A 22917-nucleotide genomic window follows, 5' to 3' on the forward strand; every position below is an offset into this window, starting at 1 on the left:
AAAAAAAAAAAAAAAAAAAAAAAAAAAAAAAAAGATTGAAAATTTTGCAATTACACTACAGTTATGTATTATCATGCGACTCATTTGTTTTCCCCTCCTTTTTTTTCATTCTTTTTTTTTTTTTTTTTTCAAGTGTAAAAATTGTGCAGGTGTTTCCACACAATTGGCATTTTAATTAATTTTATTTTTCACCTGCCAAAGGTGAGCAATATTTCTCTTTGAGGAGATTTGTTCACCGCTCCCGCGTTAAGTCGTTCTGTTTTTGTGATCAACCCAATTCACATTTTTTTAATAATTTTCCTTCCGCTTGTGTGGCCCAAGTATACGGTCCTCTTGACGCAAATTTGTTCGTCTCCCCTCAAAAGCCGGTCCGCCACATCCCCTGCACGATTGCAAAGAGAGCTTGTGGTTCAGGCGAAATGACCATGGGCATGCTTGCCCGTGTGTGACGTATCCCCCCCCACACACACATACATACACACGTACACATACAGACGGTGTACATGCGTTGACTATGTGTTCGATGGGAGGCCTCCACGTGTGCAGCGTAGAAGCAGAGGTTTCGTGGAGCTGCCCATCCGGGATCTGCGGTTTGAGGCCGGGGAGGGAGACTCACCCACACCGGGAGGAGCCCAACGGGCAAGTTGCATCTGGTATGTAACGAGAAGATACAAATGAATCCAGCCCACTTCCCGAACGTTGTTTAAGAACTCTCTACCGCCCCCCCCACACACACACACGCTTTTTAAAATGCGAAGCAGCATGGCGAAGGACCTGGAGGGAGGAAAAAATGCGATGAACAAAAGAGCAGTAGGGACGAAAAAGGAAGTGGTGATATCGGCGAACGTTCTGCAGCTGAGCGAGTGCAAAGAGGAAGAACAGGTAGAAGAAGGGAGTCCTTTCAACGGTTCGAGGCATGGACAACAAGATCATTGGAAGAAAGGCGATGGTCATTATGGGGGAAGACGCAGTAGTAGTTTGGGACAGGACGACGGAGGAACTATGAACAGCGCAAGACAAAACAACACGTATGAGGGAGGTAATTACAGCACACAAGGCAGAAGAAAAAAAAAAAAAAAAAAAAACTCAAGTTCAAATGTTTAGAATTCAAAATTATATATACAAAGTGTTTACCTCGGTGTTGAGTTTACTAATTGTGATTTTAATTCTGTACGCATCGATCGACATATCGACCAACTATGGACCCATAATAATCGTGTACATAATAATTCTTGAATTTGGAAGTATGCTGATTTCTTATATCTTGCTGCAGTTTCCTTTTTTCTATCGCATCCTTAAGAATGTGTTTACTCGAGCGAGGAACGTTAACAAATACTCTCATCAGTACAAGCCGTTTTACTACGATACCCCTTCCAACAGTGATGACAAGGACTCCATTAGCATCGAGAGGGGAGAGAAGGACAGCAAGAGGCGCAGGAACACCTTTGCCTTATTCAGTATCAACAGGAATAATAAACGGTATAGCATTAAGACTCTTTTTACTGGGCATAAAACGAAGAAGGGAAAGAAGAAGGGTAGACAGGATCCTGCAGGACAGGGTGAGGTCCTCGACGAGCAACCCACCACTGGGGTACAACCCTGTGAAGGTGTCCCTAGGAAGAGCCGCGTACAACCAGGAGCAGCGAGCAGCCACAAGCGACAGAGCATCTACCTGGATGACTGCAACATGTGGATGAACAGTGATATGAAAAAAGTGAATAAAAAAAAAAATTTTAATTTATCCCGATCGCTCAGCTTCAATATCAATTTGAATGAAGACAATGACATGATCATGAAGGATTCTGCTAGTCTAGACGATATAAAAATTTTTCTGGGTCATCAGACGAGCAACTTTGTAGCAAACAAGAACAAACTCAAGGCAAGGAAGTCCTCGATATACAATAAGTACGTCCCCTTGACCTTCACTTCGTCTTATAAAAATAATATGGTGACTCAATTTTTGAAGGCACACACAGAGAACATACGTTCGCTGAGTTCAGAGGAGTACTCCTCATCTGATAGCGAGGGGTGTGAGGAGTCTGCCAGGTATAAGAAGGTATACATTGGGGAAGGGCACGTGGGGGAAGGAGATACTGCGAAGAAGGGAGGTGCGAAGTATATCGTAGACGACGTGGGGCATGACGCTCGAAACAAAGAACATGATGAAAGAGGGCCGAAGGAGTTGATGAGCCGAGAAATAAAATCACATAGCAAAGACCATACCGATGTAGCCACCCCCAACTTGTACTCAGCCAAAAGTGCAATTCTCTTTAGCAATAAAAAAGAAAAAAAAAAACACCAGTATAGAAAATTGATCAAAGGTAGAACTCGATACTTTAAACAAATCAAATGTATAAAAAAGGTGAAGAAGTTTTTTTATTTTTTTATTAATTATAATATGAAGTCTTCCAAGTCTACGAATAATTTTTTTCTCTTCTTTAGAGGTGTGTCCCTTTACATAAAGCACCGGTTTATGCATTATTTGTCGTACGAGCCTGTGTGGATCATTGCCATTTTGATTCGAATTGTTTTGTGGTGTATTGTTTGGCTGTGGGCAGCTAGCTATATGGAAAGGAAGCCTAAAAATTTTCAAATAACAGAATGGAACATGAAAAAAGTTCCGTCTTTCTATGGGTACATTGAATGCACCTTCCAATGGTGTGGAGTGTTTGATTATTTTTTAGGACTATATTTCACTAACAACAGACTGAAATATATATTTTCCTTTTTCTCACTTATCGACTTTATTACTACCCCAGTTTCATCCCTAATAATGAACGCCATGTGTGAAAATAAGTACAGCCAAAATTACTGGTTCTTAATACTAGGTCCTCTTCGTTTTTTAAGACTAGTGAGAGCAGAGAGCACTATCAGTTCTTGCTTCTTCTGGTTAAGCGACGTGAAGATTATAATAATAGGAATAATCATTTTGGCCTTAGCAATTCTGTTTACCTTTTCAGGTATTATGTATATATTAGAAGCACCAGACATTGAACGTGATTTTGTGAGCCCATTAGACTTTATATATTTTGGAGTCATAACCATGTCGACAGTTGGGTATGGAGATTATACTCCTGTTACTCCTGCAGGGAAATGTCTCACCATGTTTATTATAATCACATGCATTAGTTTTGTGGGGGCACAATTCAAGCGATTGAAGGAAGCCATGTTTAGCCCTAAAACGATTATGGGTATTATACCTAAACAGGATGACGATTATATTCTTATCCTTGGGCCAGTGAGTCCAACTCAATTGTTATACATTTGTAAAGCGATTAATAATAGCTTTCCCAATTCAGTAGAATGTATTTTTATTTTTACTCCTCTACCAGTAATCATTTATCGTTTTGTGTATGGAAGTATTGTGAAAAATACGAATATTAAGGTGTGTATAAATGGAGGAAATGAATGTTTCATTTGTCCTAGTATCATATATGACGCAGTTATTAACGCCAGGGCTCTTTACATTCTAAACAACGTAGATGCAGAAAAGTATACCTTGCTGTATCAGCAGATTTTCCTCGCTAGTAATAATTTAAATTTTAGTAACAATGATCCTAACCAGAGAATCAGCTCCAATGACATACTACACAATAATATTATTAACAAGTTTAATAAAGACAAGCCGAAAAAATGGAAATACGCAGATTTTCTCTCCGACTACAAAAATGAAATAAATAAAAATAATATGAAGAATTTAGAAATGAATATTAACATTAATGATTCTTATGTTGTTAAGGAGAAGGATGATCAGGAGTGTCTCCTGCGATTCATAGGTACATACAATATTTGTAACACACTCATCCCCATCACTCTACAACTCTCTAATAACACATATGAGGAACTGGTGAAATCCATGAAGGTTTATAATTATTTGAGCATGGAAGAATTGAAATATGCTCTCCTGGCCAAGAGTGTCAATTGTAAGGGCCTGTTTTTTTTAATTATTAATTTTTTTTATAAGCCTAAGGCCGTGAAGAGTTTGAAGAAATACATCATCGATTTAAAGTTACTTATGTATAACAGGATATTAAAAAGAAAAAACAGGGAGAAAATGAATCAGGGTGTGAAGATTAACAACATGGGTGAAATGTCTTCCTCCAGCTCTGGCATGTCTTTTGGAGGGCTTCTCCCATATCTGAAGGGAAGAGAATCCGTTCAGAGAGGTGGCACTGTTCATAAGGCTAACATTACTAAAGTCGCCACTCGTAGTACTAGCGAACCTGAAGTTAAAAGGGGAATAACAATACGAACCCAGGGAAAACTAGACCCCGCGAATTACAAGGAAATGCTCCCTATGAACACCCTGGACGATCTAGACATTACACACACACCCAACTACCAAAATTATTATCGCATGCTCGAGAGGGTCAGTCTAAACATGTACTATTACCTGGAGGGGCTAAAGTACAACATATATCGTTTTCAATTCCCTGAATGCATGAGGGGATTTCTCTTCCAAACAGCTACGGAATATTTGTACCAAAAGTATAGTGCCTTCCTTATCGGCATAATAACAATCAATAAAGAAATTTTTTTAAACCCTGTGGATTATATTATTGGGGAGGAAAATAAGTTTTACTATACTTCTGCCTTTTCAGGGATAATTCTAACCACCAGCCTGGACAACCTGATCAAGCTGTCCTCCATTAAGAACATCTCGAAGAAGGTGTATGAGTACAACGATCGGCGTATCAGCGAACGCTTCCGGGAGAATGCCAGCGCGAGGAGAAATGTGCCCGGGGCAACCACGAAGCGAGAGGAGGAGGAGAAGAAGAAGGTGGTTGGGGTGAGCGCCACGAGGGGGAAAGTCAACTTTGGCGCGAGAGGCGCCAATTCGGGCAGCGACGAGCAGCAGCGCGGCGAAGCTGACGGTTCGGTGCATCGCCAATCGGACTTCCAATTGGAGCGCCAGTCTCAGAGCCAAGCACAGGAGGAGAAGGTGCCCCAGCGGAAGAACCTCCTCTACAACTTCTTCCTGGGAATATACGAAGTCGACAACTACATATCGGCCTACCGGGACATATTCAGCGAGAAGCACAAGCCGCTGCTGCTGGTGTGCGGCTGGCCAGACAACATACACCTGTTCCTCAAGCACCTGCAGGTGAACACAGGCAACTGGTTGAGGCATAGAAGGAAGAGGAAAAAGAGGCGAAAGAGGAGAAGGGAAAGGGAAAGGATGCAAACGGGGGCGACGGACAGGGAACAGCGAGGCGAACAACCAATCGTTCATGTGAACAGCTCTTGTAGCGACGATTCGAGTGATGACTCCTGTGAAGACTCCTGCGGCGACACCGCTTCGCTAAACAAAAAAAAGGCTGGTGGAAAAATCAAGTACAACATAATCATCCTATCCCTGCATGTACCAAAATTCAATTACGAGAACGACCTCCTGGACTTCTGCCATAACGTGGCCTTCATCCGGGGGTCGGCCCTGAACAGCACCAACCTTATACAGGCAGGCGTTTTCTATGCGAAGAGGCTCATCATCTTCAACGCCAACCACAGCCTCTTCATTGACAAAGATGCCTACCGGATCGACAACGAAGTAATCATTATAAAGAATGTCATATACCAGCTGTACAACAGTGTGTTGAAGAGTAGATTCAATTACATGAATTTGGTGAGAAGGGTCTTCAAAAATGAATTCAAGGATGTTAATATTAACGAGAAAGTGTTCGCCAGTGAAGTTCCGTTCCAACTGAATGAGATGATACGGGTAAAGACATGCTCGTCGACAGAGTCATCTGCGTCGTCATCCTCCTCCTCTGCATCCTCTGCTGCATCGTCCGCCTATCGTCGTTGGGGAGGGCCACCTCTGCCGCTGCGGGGAGACTGTAAAACCCTGAACATCTTCAACGTCAACCGGAACCTTTACCTCATTTGTTTGATTAAAAATTCGGAGAGCCTAGAATACATCGACGGAAGTATCAACTTGTCTTACGAAAATTATAACGACAATGAAAAAATGAATAAAATTTGGGAAAATTGTGGAGAGTACATTTACACATTCGAGCTGGTCTCTGCCAACATTTTTGTGGATGAGATGCTACATAATTTGGTATCCTTTTCTTTGCCCATAAGTAAATACGCCATTGAGTACTCAGTCATTTATTCCCTCATTGGGATTGATATAAATGAATACTCCAAGAACGCCAAAGCTTTCCACAAAAATTTAAAGTTATGTACAGGTCAGGTGAATTTAATTCCAATCCCGTCGTATTTTTACAAGAAGAGTTTTTACAAATGTTTCTCCTACTTCCTTCACAACAAGCAGTGCTTGTGTATTGGCATTTTGCGTTACATGGACATTTCGCCGCTGTGCAGGAAGTCCCGCAAACTTTTCGTACTGTCTTGCCCATCGCGTACAATGAAAATTGAGCGTGACGATCAGGTTGGTTTGGTGGGCGTGTCCCCGCAAAACGTGCAGGGAGAAAAAAAAAAAACATGGCTCCATGTAGTTGTACTGCTTTTTGCGGCTTGGCACATTTTTATACACACGGAAAATTACTCAAATGAGAGGTGTAATTTTTTTTTTTTTTTTTTTTATCTTTTCCCCCTTTCAGGCTTATGTCATATCGTACAACACATGAAGTAACCCCCATGTTGTTAAGGACGAAAAAGAAGAGTAAAACATGCTTGACTGGTGAATCAACACATTGGAGCGACGCAGAAGAAAGGACTGACTAATCACATGATGACATTTTCGCGGAGGTGTATTATCCGTGGAAGGTATCAACCTTCCCCCTACACACCCCTTTGTTTGTGCAGCCGCTTTCTCAACTGGCTACGGCGCCCCACACGTAGCAGCATTGCGATTGGACCGGATGCCCCCTTGACGCATTTTGAAACTTTTTAAATTATCTTTAATTTTTAAATTGTGAATAAAGAAAAATGACGCTTTCTTTTGCTTTGCTTTTTTTTTTTTTTTTTTTTTTTTTTTTGTTGTTTCATTTCTCCCCCCATTGCCCTGCGCAGCAGTGTTTTCCCTTTTTTTGTTACAAGAAATGCAAGACAATTTTATGCTCCTTGTTCGGGCTTTCCCTGTTTGGTCGTTCCACCGGTTAGTACATCATTAATCTAGCCATTTTCCCGTTCGCTTTTTTTTTTTTTTTTTTTTTTTTCTTAACTTTCACTTTTTACCTGACTGGTCAGGCAAAAACGAGAAAAATTATCACCTGCAAGGTGGCACTGCTTGGCTATCTGGTCGGTGATCTGCTCTTTTGCACATTTTTTCATTTCCTCATTTCCTCATTTGTTCTTTTGTTCATTTGCCGTTTTTCGTCGTTCGCCCGCCGAGCGCTCCTCACCCCAACCCCGAACGGAGAGGGACAGCAAAATGAAAACCGCGCGAAGGCGCCTGGCCAAAAGAATAACCAGCTTTTACAAAAATGTCGACGCAAATACTCCCCTTTTCGCCACCAATTTGCTGCTTTACCAATTCGAGCGGGACTTGATAGTCACCCTTATGCAGACATATAAGAGGCTACTGAAAAAGCATGAACAGGAGAAGACACGATTCCACGAGGAATACTTGCTAATTTTTAATTATATAATTTTTTCCTACTTCAATTTTGTCCTCTCCGAGTTAAGCCAAAATAATACCCCCCACTTTGACATTGTCTACGATTTGAGCAAATCCACAGGTGAGACCACTCCCCTTTTAAACGCAAGGAGGTTAACAAAAAGGGCGAAATGCAGCGTATACAAGTTGAAAAGGCTACTCACCGGGAATGGTACACATGGCGGTTTGGGTCACATCTCGGGGGGAACTCCTCATTCATATAGCCAAGGAGAACAAAATGAAACATCATATGAAGATTATCAACCAGGGGGGAGGAGGCATAAACACACAATTGGGGAAGAAGCACATAAGGGAAAAGAGAAACGTGAATGGAATAGGGACATCAGTGATGAAGGCTATCAGAACAGGGTCAATCATTGTGGAAGTAAATCGTTGGGACGTGCTGGTGGGACATATGGAAAGGTCCACATTAGCGACAAGGGTGAAAGTAGCTACACTGCAAAGTGCATTACGAATACGTCTTTGCACAATTACGCCTCGAGACGGTTCCCATTCTGTGCATCCACAGCATGCTCTGAGGTGGGTGAAAGTCAGTTCGTTGAGCAACTCAAAAGATTATATGCACACGTGCATTACTGGGGGTGTCTGATGCAGCTAAATGTGAGATGCAGACTTAGCTGGCAAGTAAGCAAATTAGCAAGTGAAGAAAAAAACATCTATGAAGGAATCTACAAAAATATTTACTACTTATTTAAACGTATGAACCGAATGCATTTTGAAAATATTCAAATGATAAATAAAAAAAAGCAGCAGCTGTCCATAACCCATAACTGCGAAATGCAAGATCTTATAAATGCAACTAAGGTAACCAGAGTGGACAATGCCGAGGGCACGAAGCAAATTAATGACCTCGTCTTTAAGCATATAGCTGAGAAGGAAGCTCTGTGTAGACACGCGGAACACGAGGTGAAGGTCATGCAGCTTGTAAACTTGAAAGAGTACAAGGAGCATATCTTCTACATATTTAACATAATACAAAGGGAGCGGAACGTCTTGTCTTTGCCTCCTTTACCCATGGACGAATTGGAGGAAGGAGATGAAGGTGTGGTTGAGAAATTAATACGGGTTCAGCCCAATGGTTTCTGCCCCTGCGCAAATAAGGAACGACACATATATTTTGCGTGCATAGTAAAATATTTTCACCTCTTTTACTTGTATAAGTTGATTAAAAGTAATGTGAATGTAATTAGCTACCTTCATCTCTACCTTAAGCGCTCCGTGTGCGATACGTTGGGAGTGTCCGTAATTTTCAGCCTTGGCGAAGTGGAAGACCTTTTTCTACGCCATAGCAAGAACAATGAGGAGGTTAAGGGACGCCTCTATGGTTTGTTAAGTCAGTTGTGCCGCGACCATTACGCGTGCAGGGCAGCAGCTCATTGTGCAGATCACTGCGCTGACCAGGGAGCGAATCAAACAACGAAATGTGGGGCACATGAAGGCCCCCCCTTGAAGGAGGCAGACAAAACGAATGACACCCCGGTGTGGACGGGCACCGAGTCAAAGTACTTCAACGCCAAGGGGCAGTTTAGAAGCAAACTCGGAGCAACGCCGGATGGGAAGGACAACCCCTTCAACAAAAGCTACGACAGTACGCACAAGTACATCAAAGATGACTCCATCCCGTTTCTGCTACAAGATAATGCTTGTATTAAGGAGGAGTCATCTCATACACATTGGAGCAAAATCAGTCTAAGGGAGAAGCCCCTCAACGGGCTGGTCCTCTACTTGTGTGAAGATACCAACGGCTTCTGCAAAGAAAATGTTTATCAGAGTATGTTCAACATGAGCATGAACAAGACCGATTTTGTTTTTCCTACGTTGAAGGAGCAGCTGGGTATGTTCCACGAGTTTGTAAGTGGCAATGGACAAGTGCAAGGGGGGAGAACAACTGGACACAGGTACCCCTCTGTGATGGGAACAAAGTTGCGATGTGGAAACATCATCATAACGAGACACACGAATTTGAAAATCGGAATGGGGGGGAGGGATACACCTAAGGGAGGAGAAGCAGAAAAAAAAAAAAAAAAAAAAAAAAATGTTAAAATGGGGGAAGGAAGAAATGGAGAGGAAAAAAAATACAAAGAATTAACCTATGATATGACAACGATTAAAAATCATGTAAATGATTTGTTCAGCTTGGACAGAATTAATAAGAGTAACCTACCCTCGTCCATCATTCCCATATATGAACAGCTCAAAAAAAATAGCTGCTACTTTATGCATAAGGAAGGGAGAGAAAAGTCGGTTCATTCGGATGTGAAGGAAAGCACAGTGTGCAAAGTGCATGAAAATATTTTAAAAACAAAAAAAAAAAAAATACATGTGGATATAATTTTTCATGTTATTATACCCAAAAATGTGAACAGCAAAAGTTTTCAAATAATTTTACTTTCCTTGTTGAAGATTTTGGACCTGTGTAGCAACTATCACGTTTCCTCACTGACGTGTCCCTTGCCCTACGTGCACAACGTCGTTTATAAGAATAAGCGCCCCGTTGTGTATGCCTTTATGTACTCCATCATTTTCTCCCTTTTGAATTATATCAAGTGCACACAGTGGTCTGGCAAGCAGGTGAGCGTGCTGCATTTTGTCTTCCCCAATTTGGCGTTTCGCGAGGGGGGCACAGCAGCGCGGGGGAGAGTGATGGGCGGAGTAGCGGTGGACAGCTCCATGGGGGAGATTAATGAGGAAAATAATGAGAACAATAATGAGAGGAAGACAACCCCCATTGAGGGGTCCACCCTGGATCCAAGTGCCCATTGGGACAGACATGCTGAGAAACGCATGTCAAGCATGGCCTCCTTCATTTATCGTGTTGTCACCGACATGCGGGAGAAGTATACGCTCGTTGAGAGCATCTAACGCTAGAAGGTTCTTTTTATTAGAAGGCACAAAAAAGTGAAGTAAGCCAAATGGGTGTTTATATAAAAAGCTCCTCTCTACGCTACGCAGGAGAAAGTTCACAAAAAAAAAAAAAGGAGAAAAAAAAAAAAAAAGTGGCATACGTAAGGGAACAAAAAAAAAAAAACGCGATCAAATGCCCTTTCGAAGAAGAGGGGGGTTGTGCTTTCCGCGCTACGCCTCCTCCTCAGAACACCGTGTCTGCGGTGTTCACAAAAAACTCGCTTTTGATTTCCAGCCCCATAACTTCACTGGGGTCGTATTTTTTAAATCTGACCAAGCTAGCCAGCATGTGCCTTTTTAGCGCAGCCAGCTCTGCTTGGTCCTGCGGGTCACCCTCCTCTGGCCAAGCGGGGGTTGAACCCTTACACTTCCTCTCCTCTGGGGAAGGCAAAAATATTTGATGGTAATGAAACCTATTGGATAAAACCTTATTTAAGTCCAACAAGGAATTCATAATTACCAGCTTGGAGCAAACTTTCTTTACGAGCCGATTGTGATTATTTGTTTTGTGACCCATGGCGAGGTACAGGCGGTTGACGTTCGCTTGGACCTCGTCGATGCTGTCATGTTTGAAGTAGCTACTCATGAGGGGGGATAGCCCGTTTGCGTGATTGAGTTGGTCGCCTGCTGCACTATCTATATTGTGGGTGACATGCTGAAGCGGGCAATTCGCATCAGTGCTGTGATTGTCTTTTCCATCGTGCGGGTCTTCCAAATGGTCGTTCGGTGTGTTCACCTGGGCGAGTGTGCCTTCGGGAGGGAGATGCTGGTTCTGTGTGACCTCCCCATTTGGCTCTTCACAAACTTCAATGAGGGCATCATCATGTAGGGGTACCTTGTCGGGTGGCGTCTTACCCCTAAGGCACAGCATCCTCTGGTGTAACAACGCATAGTAGTCGCGTAGAAATCGGTTGAGTCGTTCCTCTCGCAGGAAGTGGAAGAAGGCCACTATGGAGAGCGCATCCGCGAAGATAACGTCGTCAAACTCTGGACATATATTCTTGTTTTTTTTCCTCACAAGATATATGAGCACATCTGATAAGGAGTACAGAGCCTCCTTCATACATTGCCTGACTTGAAATAATTTTTCAAATGAGAGATCTCCCTTGTTCTCGTTAAAGCTTGTGTTAGTCAAACCTAATTTACAAAATATATGACTAAAGAGCTTCTTAATAACTTTCATATTTTTTCTCTTCACAAATTCGATGGTCGGCGTCCGGGGGGTAGCGGCGTGACTACCACACTGTGTAGCTTGGTTGGCTGTTTGAGTGGGAGGGTTGTATTTGTATATAGCGGAGAAGAAGGAAGCCATGCTCTGTTGAGACTTGTCCTTAAACAAGGACAAATATGAAACGAATTTATGAACCACTTCTCCGACATAGAGGTAAGTATTTTTTCCGTAGAAGACAAAGGAGTGCTCCTGCATGAACTTGACCATGATGAGGAAAAGTTTGAAGGAACTAATGCCTCCCTGAAATGCATCATTCAAATCATTTACAGATAACAGAATTTTAAAAAAAATAATAATATATTTTATAAGCGGGTTTTTTTTTAAAACTCTTTGAGTCTGTACAGTACTAACAATGGCACTCACTTGGTTGAAGGAGAAGTCGATTGAAATCTGTAAATGTGTAAAGAAGCATTTAACTATAGGTACTTTTGCTCCTATGATTTGTTTAATGCTGGCATTTTTAAAAAGCTTGTTCCTTTTCATTTCATTATATAATTTTCGTACATTGGTTCTGTCGTCATCTATACTGTTGTAGATGCAAATGTCCATATCTGAATTGTACAGATCTAGGTCTGTGTTGCATGAGCCAAAAATTAGAATGTATACTTGTGGGTATGTTCCCCTTATGAAAACTTCTACCTGTTTTACGAGTTTTTCTCTCATCGCTACTTCGTGCCTTCTGGGCTTCATCAGGTGGGTCAAGTGCATAACCTCCTTGCCCAGGTTGTAAAGGAGTTCAATGGTGGAGCTTACTAGGTATTGCTTGTCCACGAAACCGCTCGCATGCTCCTTCTTCACTTCGCCTTTCATCACTTCGCCTTTCATCACTTGGTCCTTCCTCACTGGAAGTTCACACGGCGGTGACGACGGCGATGGGGGAGCACTTGTGGAGCGCTGCTTCACCCCCTGGACAGACCTCATATTGGTGTCCATGTCCCTGATCATCATTCTGTACGTGTCGGATGTGCGCCCTGTACAGAAATATATCTTCTTCAAATCATCTAGGTAATTATTGAAATGGTGACTTCCATTCTTTTGCATGAAATCGATTATGCTCTTTTCATGCTCTCCATGTACCCATGTCAGTTGCGTGTGGTGGGGGGTTCCTCTTTTTCTCTTCCCGATGCCCACCCCATCCATGTGCTTCACTTTGTGTTCCTGCCTACCCAACGCGTTGTAGCCATCGGGCTTTGTCACACGAGGGTGGGTTTTACCTCTGCGGAGGTCGTTTCTATACGGATCACTTCTGCATACCTCTTCTTCGTCCTCTTCGTTGTGGACACGCTTCTGCCTCTTCTGGCCCATTTCGCTCCGTGGTTGTGCCGGGGGCTCACGCCCGCCGCGATTGCCCCAACCGGTGAGCTTCTTCTCCCACATGGGGGGCCTCTTCCCCCTCTCATCATCACTCAGGCGCTCCCCCAGAGCACTGTACAGCTTCCCCTTAAGAGCTTCCATTTTCTTCGCGAATTTTCTTTTCTTGCTCAATTTCACCTTTCTTCCCATCACCTCCCTGTTGATTTGCTTCCCCTTGGTCATGTCTGCGCTGTGTGGGGGCGTGATCAATTCTTTTTATCGGGCCGATAGCTGCACCTATCATGTGCATCGTTATCTGGGCTAACTTCTGCCAGGGAAGAACAGCATCCCTGTGATAGTCCTGCTTGGATGCGCCAACTTTGGCCTGGACAGTACGTGGGCACGCAAAAGGGAAATTATATTTTTTCCCCTGAATCCTTATCCCTCCTATTAAGATTCTATCCCTCTTTATGCCTTTTTTTTATTCGCCTTTGATCCCTCTGCTGGGAACAGCGTGCGGCCGAATGCGCAAAATGGTTGCTATTCGCGCGGTGCGGATAGTTTGCTGCGACTTGAGGGGGAAACAAAAAAAAACAGGCCATACAAAAGGTAAACCCAGGGGTTTGCAACGAGAACGCAACCGCTATCCCAGCAAACACGCAAACGCACGAGGGCACCCTCTTCTACTACTACCGTAACGTACAGGGGACAAAAAAAGGAAATTCAAAGAAACCAAGCTGCGCGAAGGATGCGCTACCAGTTGCTACATAAATTGTGATGGCAGCGAATGTGAATGCCATATGTGAGAACGAGAAAAAAAAAAACAACAAAGGCCGGTACAACTGGACCCCCTTTGTACCATTTCGTTGACATACGCGAAATGGGCATCTACAAATGGGGAAACATCGAGATGTAAAAAAAAAAAAAAAAAAAAAATTAGGAGAAATTTACCGAAAGGCACATTTCGAGGGAATAAGAAAAAAAAAAAAAAAAAAAAAAAAAAAAAAAAATAGAAAAAGGCAGAGCGCGACCCAGGCTAAGGTATACAACCCGGCTGCTCAATAACTTAATATAGCATTGTTCTCGTCACCACGAGGATCCCTGCGCGCATTCGCAACGTTTTTTTTTTTTGTACGTGATAAAAAGTAGCACTATGGGTTAGCGGTGAGGAGAAGCTTCTTTCACCGAACGAATTGTCCAGCGCATATGCTCTTCAACAAAAACAGTTGCATGTGTTTTCTCAATGCGCCTCCCCTCTTTTGGTTTAGTCGTACTCCATGCAGTCCGCCTGCACGTTGATCTCCTTGTATATATTTAGAAGGTGGTTATACTTCATTTGCATCATCTCGATGATGCCCTTCATCGTTTCCGACGATTTGAGATCACCAAAGACAAGAGAAAAATAGTATTCTTTACAATTGGGGTATTCGTTGAAGGTCCAGTTTTTCGAAATATAATTTTTGTTTTTCCACTTGAGGAAGCATTCCATTAATTCCTTGGCACACTCGTCCACCTGGGGGTCGTTGATCGTAATCCAGTCGCTACTAATTTTTGTTGCATTATCCTGATGGGGCATGGAAAACACCTGATCTGTGTTATCTTCCTTTTGTTCTTCTAGGAAAGGTTTTTCCTTCTCCAAAGATTCGTATTCCTTTTTTCGTAGGAGGAAATCGTCATGTGTGTTTTGCATGTCTAGTTCGTTCGCAGCATCGCACTCTACTTGGTCGTCACCCTCGTAGCCTTGTTCATTTTTTTTTTTTTTTTTTTTTTTGTGCAGCTAGCCATTTCGTACTCTTCATTTTTCGCATTTTGGCTAGTTTGTTCATAAAAATTGGTTTTGTTGTGGACGAGGCCTTCTTTTTGGGAACAGTTACTTTTTGCTTCTTTTCCGTTTTTCCTTGCCGCCCCCTTTTTGTTGGTCTTCCCTGTACAGTGGCCCCCGGTGAGATCCGCCATGGAGCTGCTGCGCTTTAGGTATGGGTAACATTTTTTGTTTTCCGCCTCGGTAAACTGGGAAACTTCCTGGGCATACTTCTTCTCGAGGATGCTGCGGCGCTTATGTTTGGATGATCCCCGTTTGGCCGAACTATGAGTGTTGCCATCCCGTTTGTCTCCTTCACTGTTTCCCCCTTGACCTTTTTCCCCTTCCCGCTTTGTTCCCTCCCCCAACGCCCGAGCAACGTACCTGGCGTAGCTCCTCTCATAGCACTTGATGCAAGCGATATACTTCAGGTCAGCGAAGCGGATCAGGGGGCGGATCTCAATGTTCGTCAGCTTGTACAGCCACATAAAAAAAATTTTAATTTCGTTAGTTAGCTGCTTGTAAAGGGGAATGTTTTTTTTTTTTTTCTCCTTTTTGCGTTTCTTTCGCAGCCCCTCCTTGTTAAGTAGATAACTCAAGTTAATCAACGACACACACACATGTCTGCTTTTAATCCTTTTAATTCGACGGAGCAAGTATTTTAGCCCTTCCACGAGCCTACTTCGCAGCTTGCTTAGGTAGTTATAGTAAAACACGAGATGCTCATCGGTCGAGTTCGTCCTTGTCCCGATGATGTAATTCTTTTTGTTCTTCCTCTGCGTGTCACCGCTCTTTTTGCTTCCTCCCTTTATGCCACTTAGGGAGTTTTTCCTCCCCGTGTCTCCATTTTGTGCGCCATTGCCATGGCCATTGCCATCCCCATCCCCCACCTCTTCGTCGTCTTTTTTTATATAAATTTTGATTTCCTTCCCCTGCAGCACATATGGTGCGCAGTACTGAATTGGGATGTCTTCCCACTTGAACGCTTTCAGCTTTTTTATTTTTTTTTTAATTTTTTTTTTTATTTTGTTTTTTGCACTTTGGAATTTGTCTTGGTCTTTCCGCTCATCGTCGGCGCTTTTGTGCCCCGCTACGTCCGCGCGCTTTCGCTTTTTGCTGCTCGGGGGGGGAGCGTTTTCGGCAGTGACAGCAGCCGAGATTGTAGCGGAGGTCGTAGCGGACGTCGCGGCGGTGGTTGCGGACTCTGGAGCCTCGCCATTGGAGGGGTCTGTTTTAGCTTCCCGCTTCGCCCTGAGCCTGTCCAGGTAGGCGCGCTTTCCGTTGTGGAAGTTCCTTATGTAACCCTTGAGTCTGTCCGTTCGGTCCAAGTCCGAGTCGTAGTAGTACCTGGGGACCTTCTTCTTGATGACGGAGCAGATGCCGATAAGGGTGCGCTTGACACACTGGTAGAGGAGTGCCTTCTGGTTAATATAATTGGAGGCGGTGATGAATCGGTCCTCCTCCTCCGCGATGACCAGGCTCCTGGCCTGTCGCTTGAGGAGTTTGAGTTCGTTTTTCTTTTTCTTCTCGGCCGCTTCGGTCTGTGTATGTGTGTGCCTCTTGCAGTCGGCACAAGTGGCCGCATTGACCGCGTTGGCAGCGTTAACCGCGTTGGCCACATTGACCGCGCTGGCCGCGCTCACCGCGTTAATCGTGTTGGTCGCCGCCCCGCGTGGAGTGGCCGTCGGTGGGAAGCAAAAGTCGTCCTTAAAGTTGGTAAAGTGAAACAACTCCTTCTGCATCTTGTCTTTACAAATGTTGAAATTCAAAATCTCGTAAATGGCCATCGAAAGAGTAGAAGATTTGTACTTCAAAAAAATATTGTCAATGCTAGCGATTCGAAGAAGAATCTCTCCCTCCGTAGCATTATAATCATTTTTTAATTTTAAAAAATTAATATTCTCATTTGCTTTTAACAGACTGTCCAGTAGACTATATGGAGTAGGAATGGAGAGATCATAATTTAATTTTTTTAAAATACAAATTTCTACTTCAAGAGCAAAATTTTTATTAACACTATGAGCAGAGAAGGTGGAGTCGAGATACTGTGTTGCTGAGTAGTAGTCTGGGGAGGCATCTTTAATGAGTTCATTGTTTCTTGAGTACACTTTGCGCAGACCTTCCAAGTGACTCTTACAATAGGTCTTAGCGATTAGGTCAATGGAGATCAGTCTGTAATTGTAATACTTCTGCGATATGAAAAGACAGATGATAGCTATGAAATGATAAATCAAATCACATGAATCCTTCAACTCTTTATATAGAATGTTATATTTTCCTTTTAGCTGTTCTTTAAAAACAAAGTCATTATACACCTTTGGGTAAAATTCTTTTAACAATTGGATCATCACATCTGAGAATTGTTTTTCCTCTGTGACGATATCATTTATTATACTTTCAATAATTTCATTTTTCGAATTGAATCTACTTATGTACAGGTCAAATATAAGGTTGGTGAAATGTAAGACACACGTTTCGCTAGTCGTTTTTAAATTAGCAAATGTGCGAGACAAACATAACTTTACCTTCTGTCTGAGGTGTTGAAAATTCTCATCATTGTATCGATCTAGGTAATACCCTATGAAATGATTATCTGCTTGCTCTGCGCATTGCAGGAAGGAAGACTTGGCGTACGTGTTGTAGAGTGAGTAGTCCACACACTTCTTTGTTCTTATTCCCCTGTTCACTAGGATGCTACTGTGTCTCTCCATCACTGCCACTTCCAGGTCCACGTTTTCATCTTCGTTCCCCTCGGCGCCGCCCTCGCTGTGGCAATCACTACCGTTGTCAACCTCGCTGCGGCAACCGCTACCATTCCCTTCCAATGCGATGTCCTGATTTGTACGCAGCATATTATCTAGGCATTCCTGTGGTAACTCCTCGCTCAAAATGGACCCCTGCTGGCTCACCATTTTGTTCTTCTTTCCCCCTTCTCCCTTTGCCGTTACATCATTCTTAACTTGCTCTCCTCCTAAGGGGGGCAACAAATTCCTCCCTTCCTCCACATGTTTACAATTCATTAATTTGTTCCGAATCATATCCCCTTCATGCACATCTGACACGTCCGTTACGTCGCTTGCGTTGTCGCATCGGTCGAGTACTCCCTTGCCATTTGAGGTTCCTCCCCCGGATAAAGCTACCTCCATGCGTTTCGCGGTCCATACGGTCGATGGGTAGGTGGGGTCCGTCGCCAGGTACATGTTGTACCTCTTCGGTCTGTTCCCCATCCAGTGCACTGTTCCACATGACAAGTTCTCCTCCACACGTGAATCATCATCACTGGAGCTCTCGTCAAAGCAGGGCTTTCCAGCGGGTGTGCCGATGGCAAGTTCAGACGTCTGTTCTATAGCTCCCTCTACAAGGGATGCCCCTCTGAAGTTGGGTTCATCCAAGGAGCTATTATCAAATGGGGTAGGTGTCATTGAAACTCCACCAATTGCATGATTAACCTTATGTGAATGATCCGCCTCAACATAATTACTCGGAATGACGACATGGTCCTTTCCCTCACCATGGGTAGGTGCGAACCCGTTTGGCGAGTCCCCTCCTAGTGCTGAGAATTGCTCCGCCTTCTCTTCCCATTTTGGTGTGCAAAATTGCGACATGTTTTTTTTCTTTTTGTGAGGATATTCGTTATGGGGGCTACCATGTGGGTAGCTCCAAGTAGGCGTGCTCCTCTTTTTATTTTCTTCCCTGGGGTAAGTGTAACTAGTGCCTCTTTTTACGACATGGGTCCCGTTCGAGGGGCATCCTGGTTTCTGACCTTGGCTGGGGTGTGTAACAAGGGGGGCTACCCCACCCCCACCATCGGAGCGGTTGAGCAAGTCGGTTAATTGATTTAATACGTTCGAACCACTTACGTTGCCGATGAGGAATTCACCCTTGTACACCTCATCGTAGTGCTGATTGTTCCCCCCTGAGGATGGACTACCCACATGGTTGGCGTGCTCTCTGGTGTGGCTTATCCGATCCGCTTCTTCTGCCATGGGAGCAAAGATTCCCTCATTAGTGTGCTCACTGGCGTATTTGGTGTCACACGAACAGTTCGTTCTCCTCATCTGGAATGCCCTCTTCTTGTACTGATGAGTATTTGGTAGATTACCTTTACAGATTCGCATGGCAAGGAGTGGGGGGGGACAACACACTTTTGCATTTCTTTCACTTGTGCAACTCTTTCGCATGCCCCCCACTGTATTCTCTGCTTCGCATACCTTTATTTCATGTTCGTGTCTTTGTCCATTCATCTTCATGTATGTGTGCTTAGGATTACTCTCCTGTTGGGTTGGCCTCTTCTTCTGTTCATCATGCTGATGTTGCCGCTGCGTCTGCTGCTGCCTTTTTGCCATTCGGTTTGGTGGGTCCCTGTGGCAATGCCTACCTGTGTAAGCGTTTTGGTGACCGCCACACCAACGGTAATCATCGTGTAATGCTTTATTGATTTGGGTGGAGGCATACTTACCGCACCAGTTATCCCTTTCACGGGCGGTGGGGTTATTTCCCCCGCTTTCGCTACTTGTCGGTGCATTTCCCCCATTACGGGGGAAATAAAAGAGATGCGCACCCCTTTTCACGACCCACATCTTGCACATCTGGTGCTCTGAGTCGTAAAATTTTTTATCACCGTGAAGTCGCTCCTCTGCAACTTTATTTGCATTTGTAGCTGTGTACTGGGAGGGGACTTCATAGCCGCGGAATGGGAGAGGTGTATCCCGAAGGACAGTGAGCTTGTTTTTATTACACTGCTTCGTGTTGCTAAACAGCTTCTCTGAACTGTGTTTCCTCTCCTCTTTCCATGTGATCAGGCACAACGTTGGGCTAGTCGTGCACCCGGACATGAGGTGACTAGGGGGGTAGTACTTCTCCTCTTTACGATTTCGCGTCCCTTTACCACCCATGAGCGCTGAACCCTGAACCCCCTCGTCACTGAGCACAACACAAATGTTGTGTGGGTTCAAACATATACTGCTACATTTGCTAAGATTGTTACCAATTCGATTAACAGCTCCTGTCTTGTAGGCGCTCAAAACGAATAGGTGAAGCAGCAAATTCAGGCAGATGCAATAATCTTCCGCTTCATCATTCCTTTTGAGTAGCCCACAAAGGGTTCGCGTAAAATTAGAACAAATTGCACCTATGTCATTGTTATCACAGTCTACTTTGCACCGATTAAAAGAAACATCCCATGAAGCGGGAACTCCAACTAGTTGCACCGCACGAAATGGAAGTTCACTTTTTTTCCTTCTGGAGTCTGTCGTTTTGTCTTTTGTTTGTATGTATACCTTAATTGCATGACTTCCACCGAGACCACTTGGGCTCTCAACACACAAAGAAGCTCCTTCTTTACTTTGCTTTGAAAGTCGTGATGAAAATGGACAGGTGAATTGTACCATATATGGTGTTAGGTTTTTTTTTCGTTTTATTCTGCCTCGCAGGTCGCTGCGACTGTTGTGATGGCTGCTATCTCCATGGTAGGCGAGGGAGATTCCCTGTGGTTGTGGCTTGTCCTGGCAAGGCTTCACCCTATTCACCTGCGCCGTGGGGATGATGGTGGAAACTCCAGTCAAGATGGCACAGGCACAGGCGGTTGGGAAGGTACGGAGGTCGTCCCCCCCTTGCAACGCTTCGAATCCTTCCTGTGTTTCCCCTTCCTGCTGTATTTCAAGTCCTTCCACTTGTAGCACTTCTGACTTCTCCACCGCTGCCACCGCCGATGGGCCACGACGCGATGCCTCCCTGGTGTGAGGATAACACACGCCTGCGCTGTGTGTGGCGCGAAGAATAACATACGCCTTACAGAGATGCGAATTACCAGCGCTCAAATGGCTTTTTTTTTCTTTTTTTTTTACCCTTTTCCTTTTTTTTGTTTTGTTAATTTGTTTTTCCCTCACAAGATGCATACCTTCGTACGGCTTGTGACCTGGCCCGCTCTTGCTCCGACTATTCATGTGTCGCTCACAGTGAAAAAAGGGAAGCACATCTTCATGATGATCATCATGATGGTGGTGCAAAACTGTGAATAGCGAAATGATGGGCACCGGCAGGGAGAGCGTCATCTGGATCCTCGATATTCTGCCCAGGATGCAGAAAGTGCTATCCCCCCCGCGCCACCTCCTCCTAATGAGAAAGGTGTATGGGTGTTTTTTCCACTTCTTCATCGCACACCTCCTTCCCTTCAGCGCAGGGCTTCTCACACCACATGCACTACGAATGCTATTCTTTGCGCTCCTCTTCACTTGGGCTTCACACTCACGAGGTGAAAAAACCAACGTGGTGGCTTCTCTCTTGAAATGGGAAGTGGTCATCCCAAGCGAGTATACCACACAGGAGCTTCTCCATCCTCCATGATGTGCCCAGTCAAATTCAAGCGCTTTTTTGTCGCCACATGCTTGGCATGTTTGCTCATTTGGTTTTCTCACAGGAGGGCATGCTACTTCGCCTTTGCATTGATCAGAGTAGAAGATTTTCCTTTGGCCCAATTTGATGGGAATTTTTTTTTTTTTTTTTTTCTTCCAAAAAGGTTTGGTGTTCTTGTGTAAACTGATTTTTCGTACCTTTAGCATCCACTTTCGCATAACCACAAATTTTTTCTTCTGGGTCATTTTCACCTTGGTGGGTTCTTCACATAGGTGGTATGCCTCTACAGAAGCGTCATTCATTTCAACACTACAACGGTTCATGATGGGGAGATTACCCTGTTCAGGTTTGTTATTCGAATGGTCGTGTAGCATTTTCCGTCCCCAGCCATGAATTCATGACGTAACTGTACACAGGGATGGGGAATCTGCATGCCATTACGCTGTCTTTTTCCCCGGCCCCTGTTTTAGTTGTGTTCAATTTGTTTGTCTGTTGTTTTCCTTTGTGTATCACCCATGAGTGGAGAGCCCCTCGGGGGTAGTGCCCTCCAAGTGCGTAGGAGAAGCTTTCACACCCTTCTGTTTACCTTTATGCGTGTTGCTTGAGACGCTTTCGCTCATGTTCAGGGGAAAAGTGCTGCCCTGCACACGAGGACAATCCCCTTTTGTGTGTACGAACTTAACAGAGCTGCGCGTCCCACACTTTTGGCGCACATAAAAAAAAAAAAAGGGGAAGCCCACTTTGGTTTACGCCCTGCGTAGAGGTAGACCTCAAACAGAGCCACGTTCGCATAAGCATAAAGGACGGTGTGTCCACCTAGTTAAGTGCCCCAAGTGTGCCGTCAGTTTTCCAACAGTTTTGTAAGCACGTCGCAAAAAAAGGGGAACGAAGGAATGATGCATCATCAAGTTGCAGTTCGCCTCGAAAAAAACTAATTCACATTTGCTGGAGGAGAGTATCGAAAAAAAAAAAAAAAAAAAAGGAAGAGAAGCAGAGAGCGGTAAAAGACCACACATAGACACCGCACTTTTTACTCAAGTGCTAATTATACACATGCCCGTAAACATAAAGAAAATCCAATTAAACCTTTTACTTAATTATGCACCTGCTTAGTGGACATTTTCGTGGTGCTTTATTTTCCCGGTTTATATGCGCCCTTTATTAATTCTCCCCCTTCCATATCGCTATATGACGGCCGACGAATTAAAAAGACACGAAAGTGTTTTCCGCACACTGAGGGGGGCGCGCAAATTCCCCCTATCTTTAAAAAAGGGCGGGAAAAAAAATATATATATTTATTTATGCGTATATTTATGTATATACTCATGTACGCACTTGCTTGTGCAGGCCGGACTGCCTACCCTTCGGAGACATCCACATCGACTTGGTGATTTTTTCGATAAGCATAGCCTGAGCACTTTTGAGGATGTCCCCAATTGTGCACGCATAAAAAAATGTAACGCCTTGCCGCCAAGGTGGATTATCCACATGAAAACTTCTCCCTTAGATATGTTTCCTTCATGTGGCAGTTTTTTTTTACTTCATTATGAAGCAGTGGCATGTCGCTGCAACGAAAAAACGACAAGTTGGCGAAGAGGCTGTCATTTTCATCCCCCGATGGGGGTGTGAACATTGCCTAAAGGCGACAAAAATAAATCTCCACCTATGGAGTCCCTCCCACAGGTGTCTTGTTTCAATTTCGGGAGAGCAGACTATTTGACACGGCTATGGCTACGTTGCGATTGCGGT

General features: G+C 44.0%; 5 protein-coding genes across 5 annotated transcripts; 2 read left to right on the forward strand and 3 right to left on the reverse strand.

The window, feature by feature from the left end:
* Positions 1 to 762: 762 nt before the first annotated feature.
* On the forward strand, positions 763 to 6593 carry AK88_02318 (uncharacterized protein; the record flags this gene model as incomplete). The annotated part of the gene is made up of 3 exons (XM_012479949.1): positions 763 to 1028; positions 1105 to 6394; positions 6567 to 6593. The coding sequence occupies 3 exons, from the start codon at positions 763 to 765 to the stop codon at positions 6591 to 6593; spliced, it is 5583 nt and encodes a 1860-aa protein (XP_012335372.1).
* Positions 6594 to 7339: 746 nt separating this feature from the next.
* AK88_02319 (uncharacterized protein) lies at positions 7340 to 10447 on the forward strand (the record flags this gene model as incomplete). The annotated part of the gene is made up of 1 exon (XM_012479950.1): positions 7340 to 10447. The coding sequence occupies one exon, from the start codon at positions 7340 to 7342 to the stop codon at positions 10445 to 10447; it is 3108 nt and encodes a 1035-aa protein (XP_012335373.1).
* A 226-nt stretch (positions 10448 to 10673) lies between these two features.
* Positions 10674 to 13256, reverse strand: AK88_02320 (uncharacterized protein; the record flags this gene model as incomplete). Its single annotated transcript, XM_012479951.1, has 1 exon — positions 10674 to 13256. One exon carries the CDS (start codon positions 13254 to 13256, stop codon positions 10674 to 10676), a length of 2583 nt encoding a protein of 860 aa, XP_012335374.1.
* Positions 13257 to 14277: 1021 nt separating this feature from the next.
* On the reverse strand, positions 14278 to 14703 carry AK88_02321 (uncharacterized protein; the record flags this gene model as incomplete). The annotated part of the gene is made up of 1 exon (XM_012479952.1): positions 14278 to 14703. One exon carries the CDS (start codon positions 14701 to 14703, stop codon positions 14278 to 14280), a length of 426 nt encoding a protein of 141 aa, XP_012335375.1.
* Positions 14704 to 14729: 26 nt separating this feature from the next.
* Positions 14730 to 21542, reverse strand: AK88_02322 (uncharacterized protein; the record flags this gene model as incomplete). Its single annotated transcript, XM_012479953.1, has 1 exon — positions 14730 to 21542. One exon carries the CDS (start codon positions 21540 to 21542, stop codon positions 14730 to 14732), a length of 6813 nt encoding a protein of 2270 aa, XP_012335376.1.
* Positions 21543 to 22917: the final 1375 nt, after the last annotated feature.

The sequence above is a fragment of the Plasmodium fragile genome (genome assembly GCF_000956335.1).
Source record: "Plasmodium fragile strain nilgiri unplaced genomic scaffold supercont1.22, whole genome shotgun sequence".
NCBI classification, from domain to species: domain Eukaryota; phylum Apicomplexa; class Aconoidasida; order Haemosporida; family Plasmodiidae; genus Plasmodium; species Plasmodium fragile.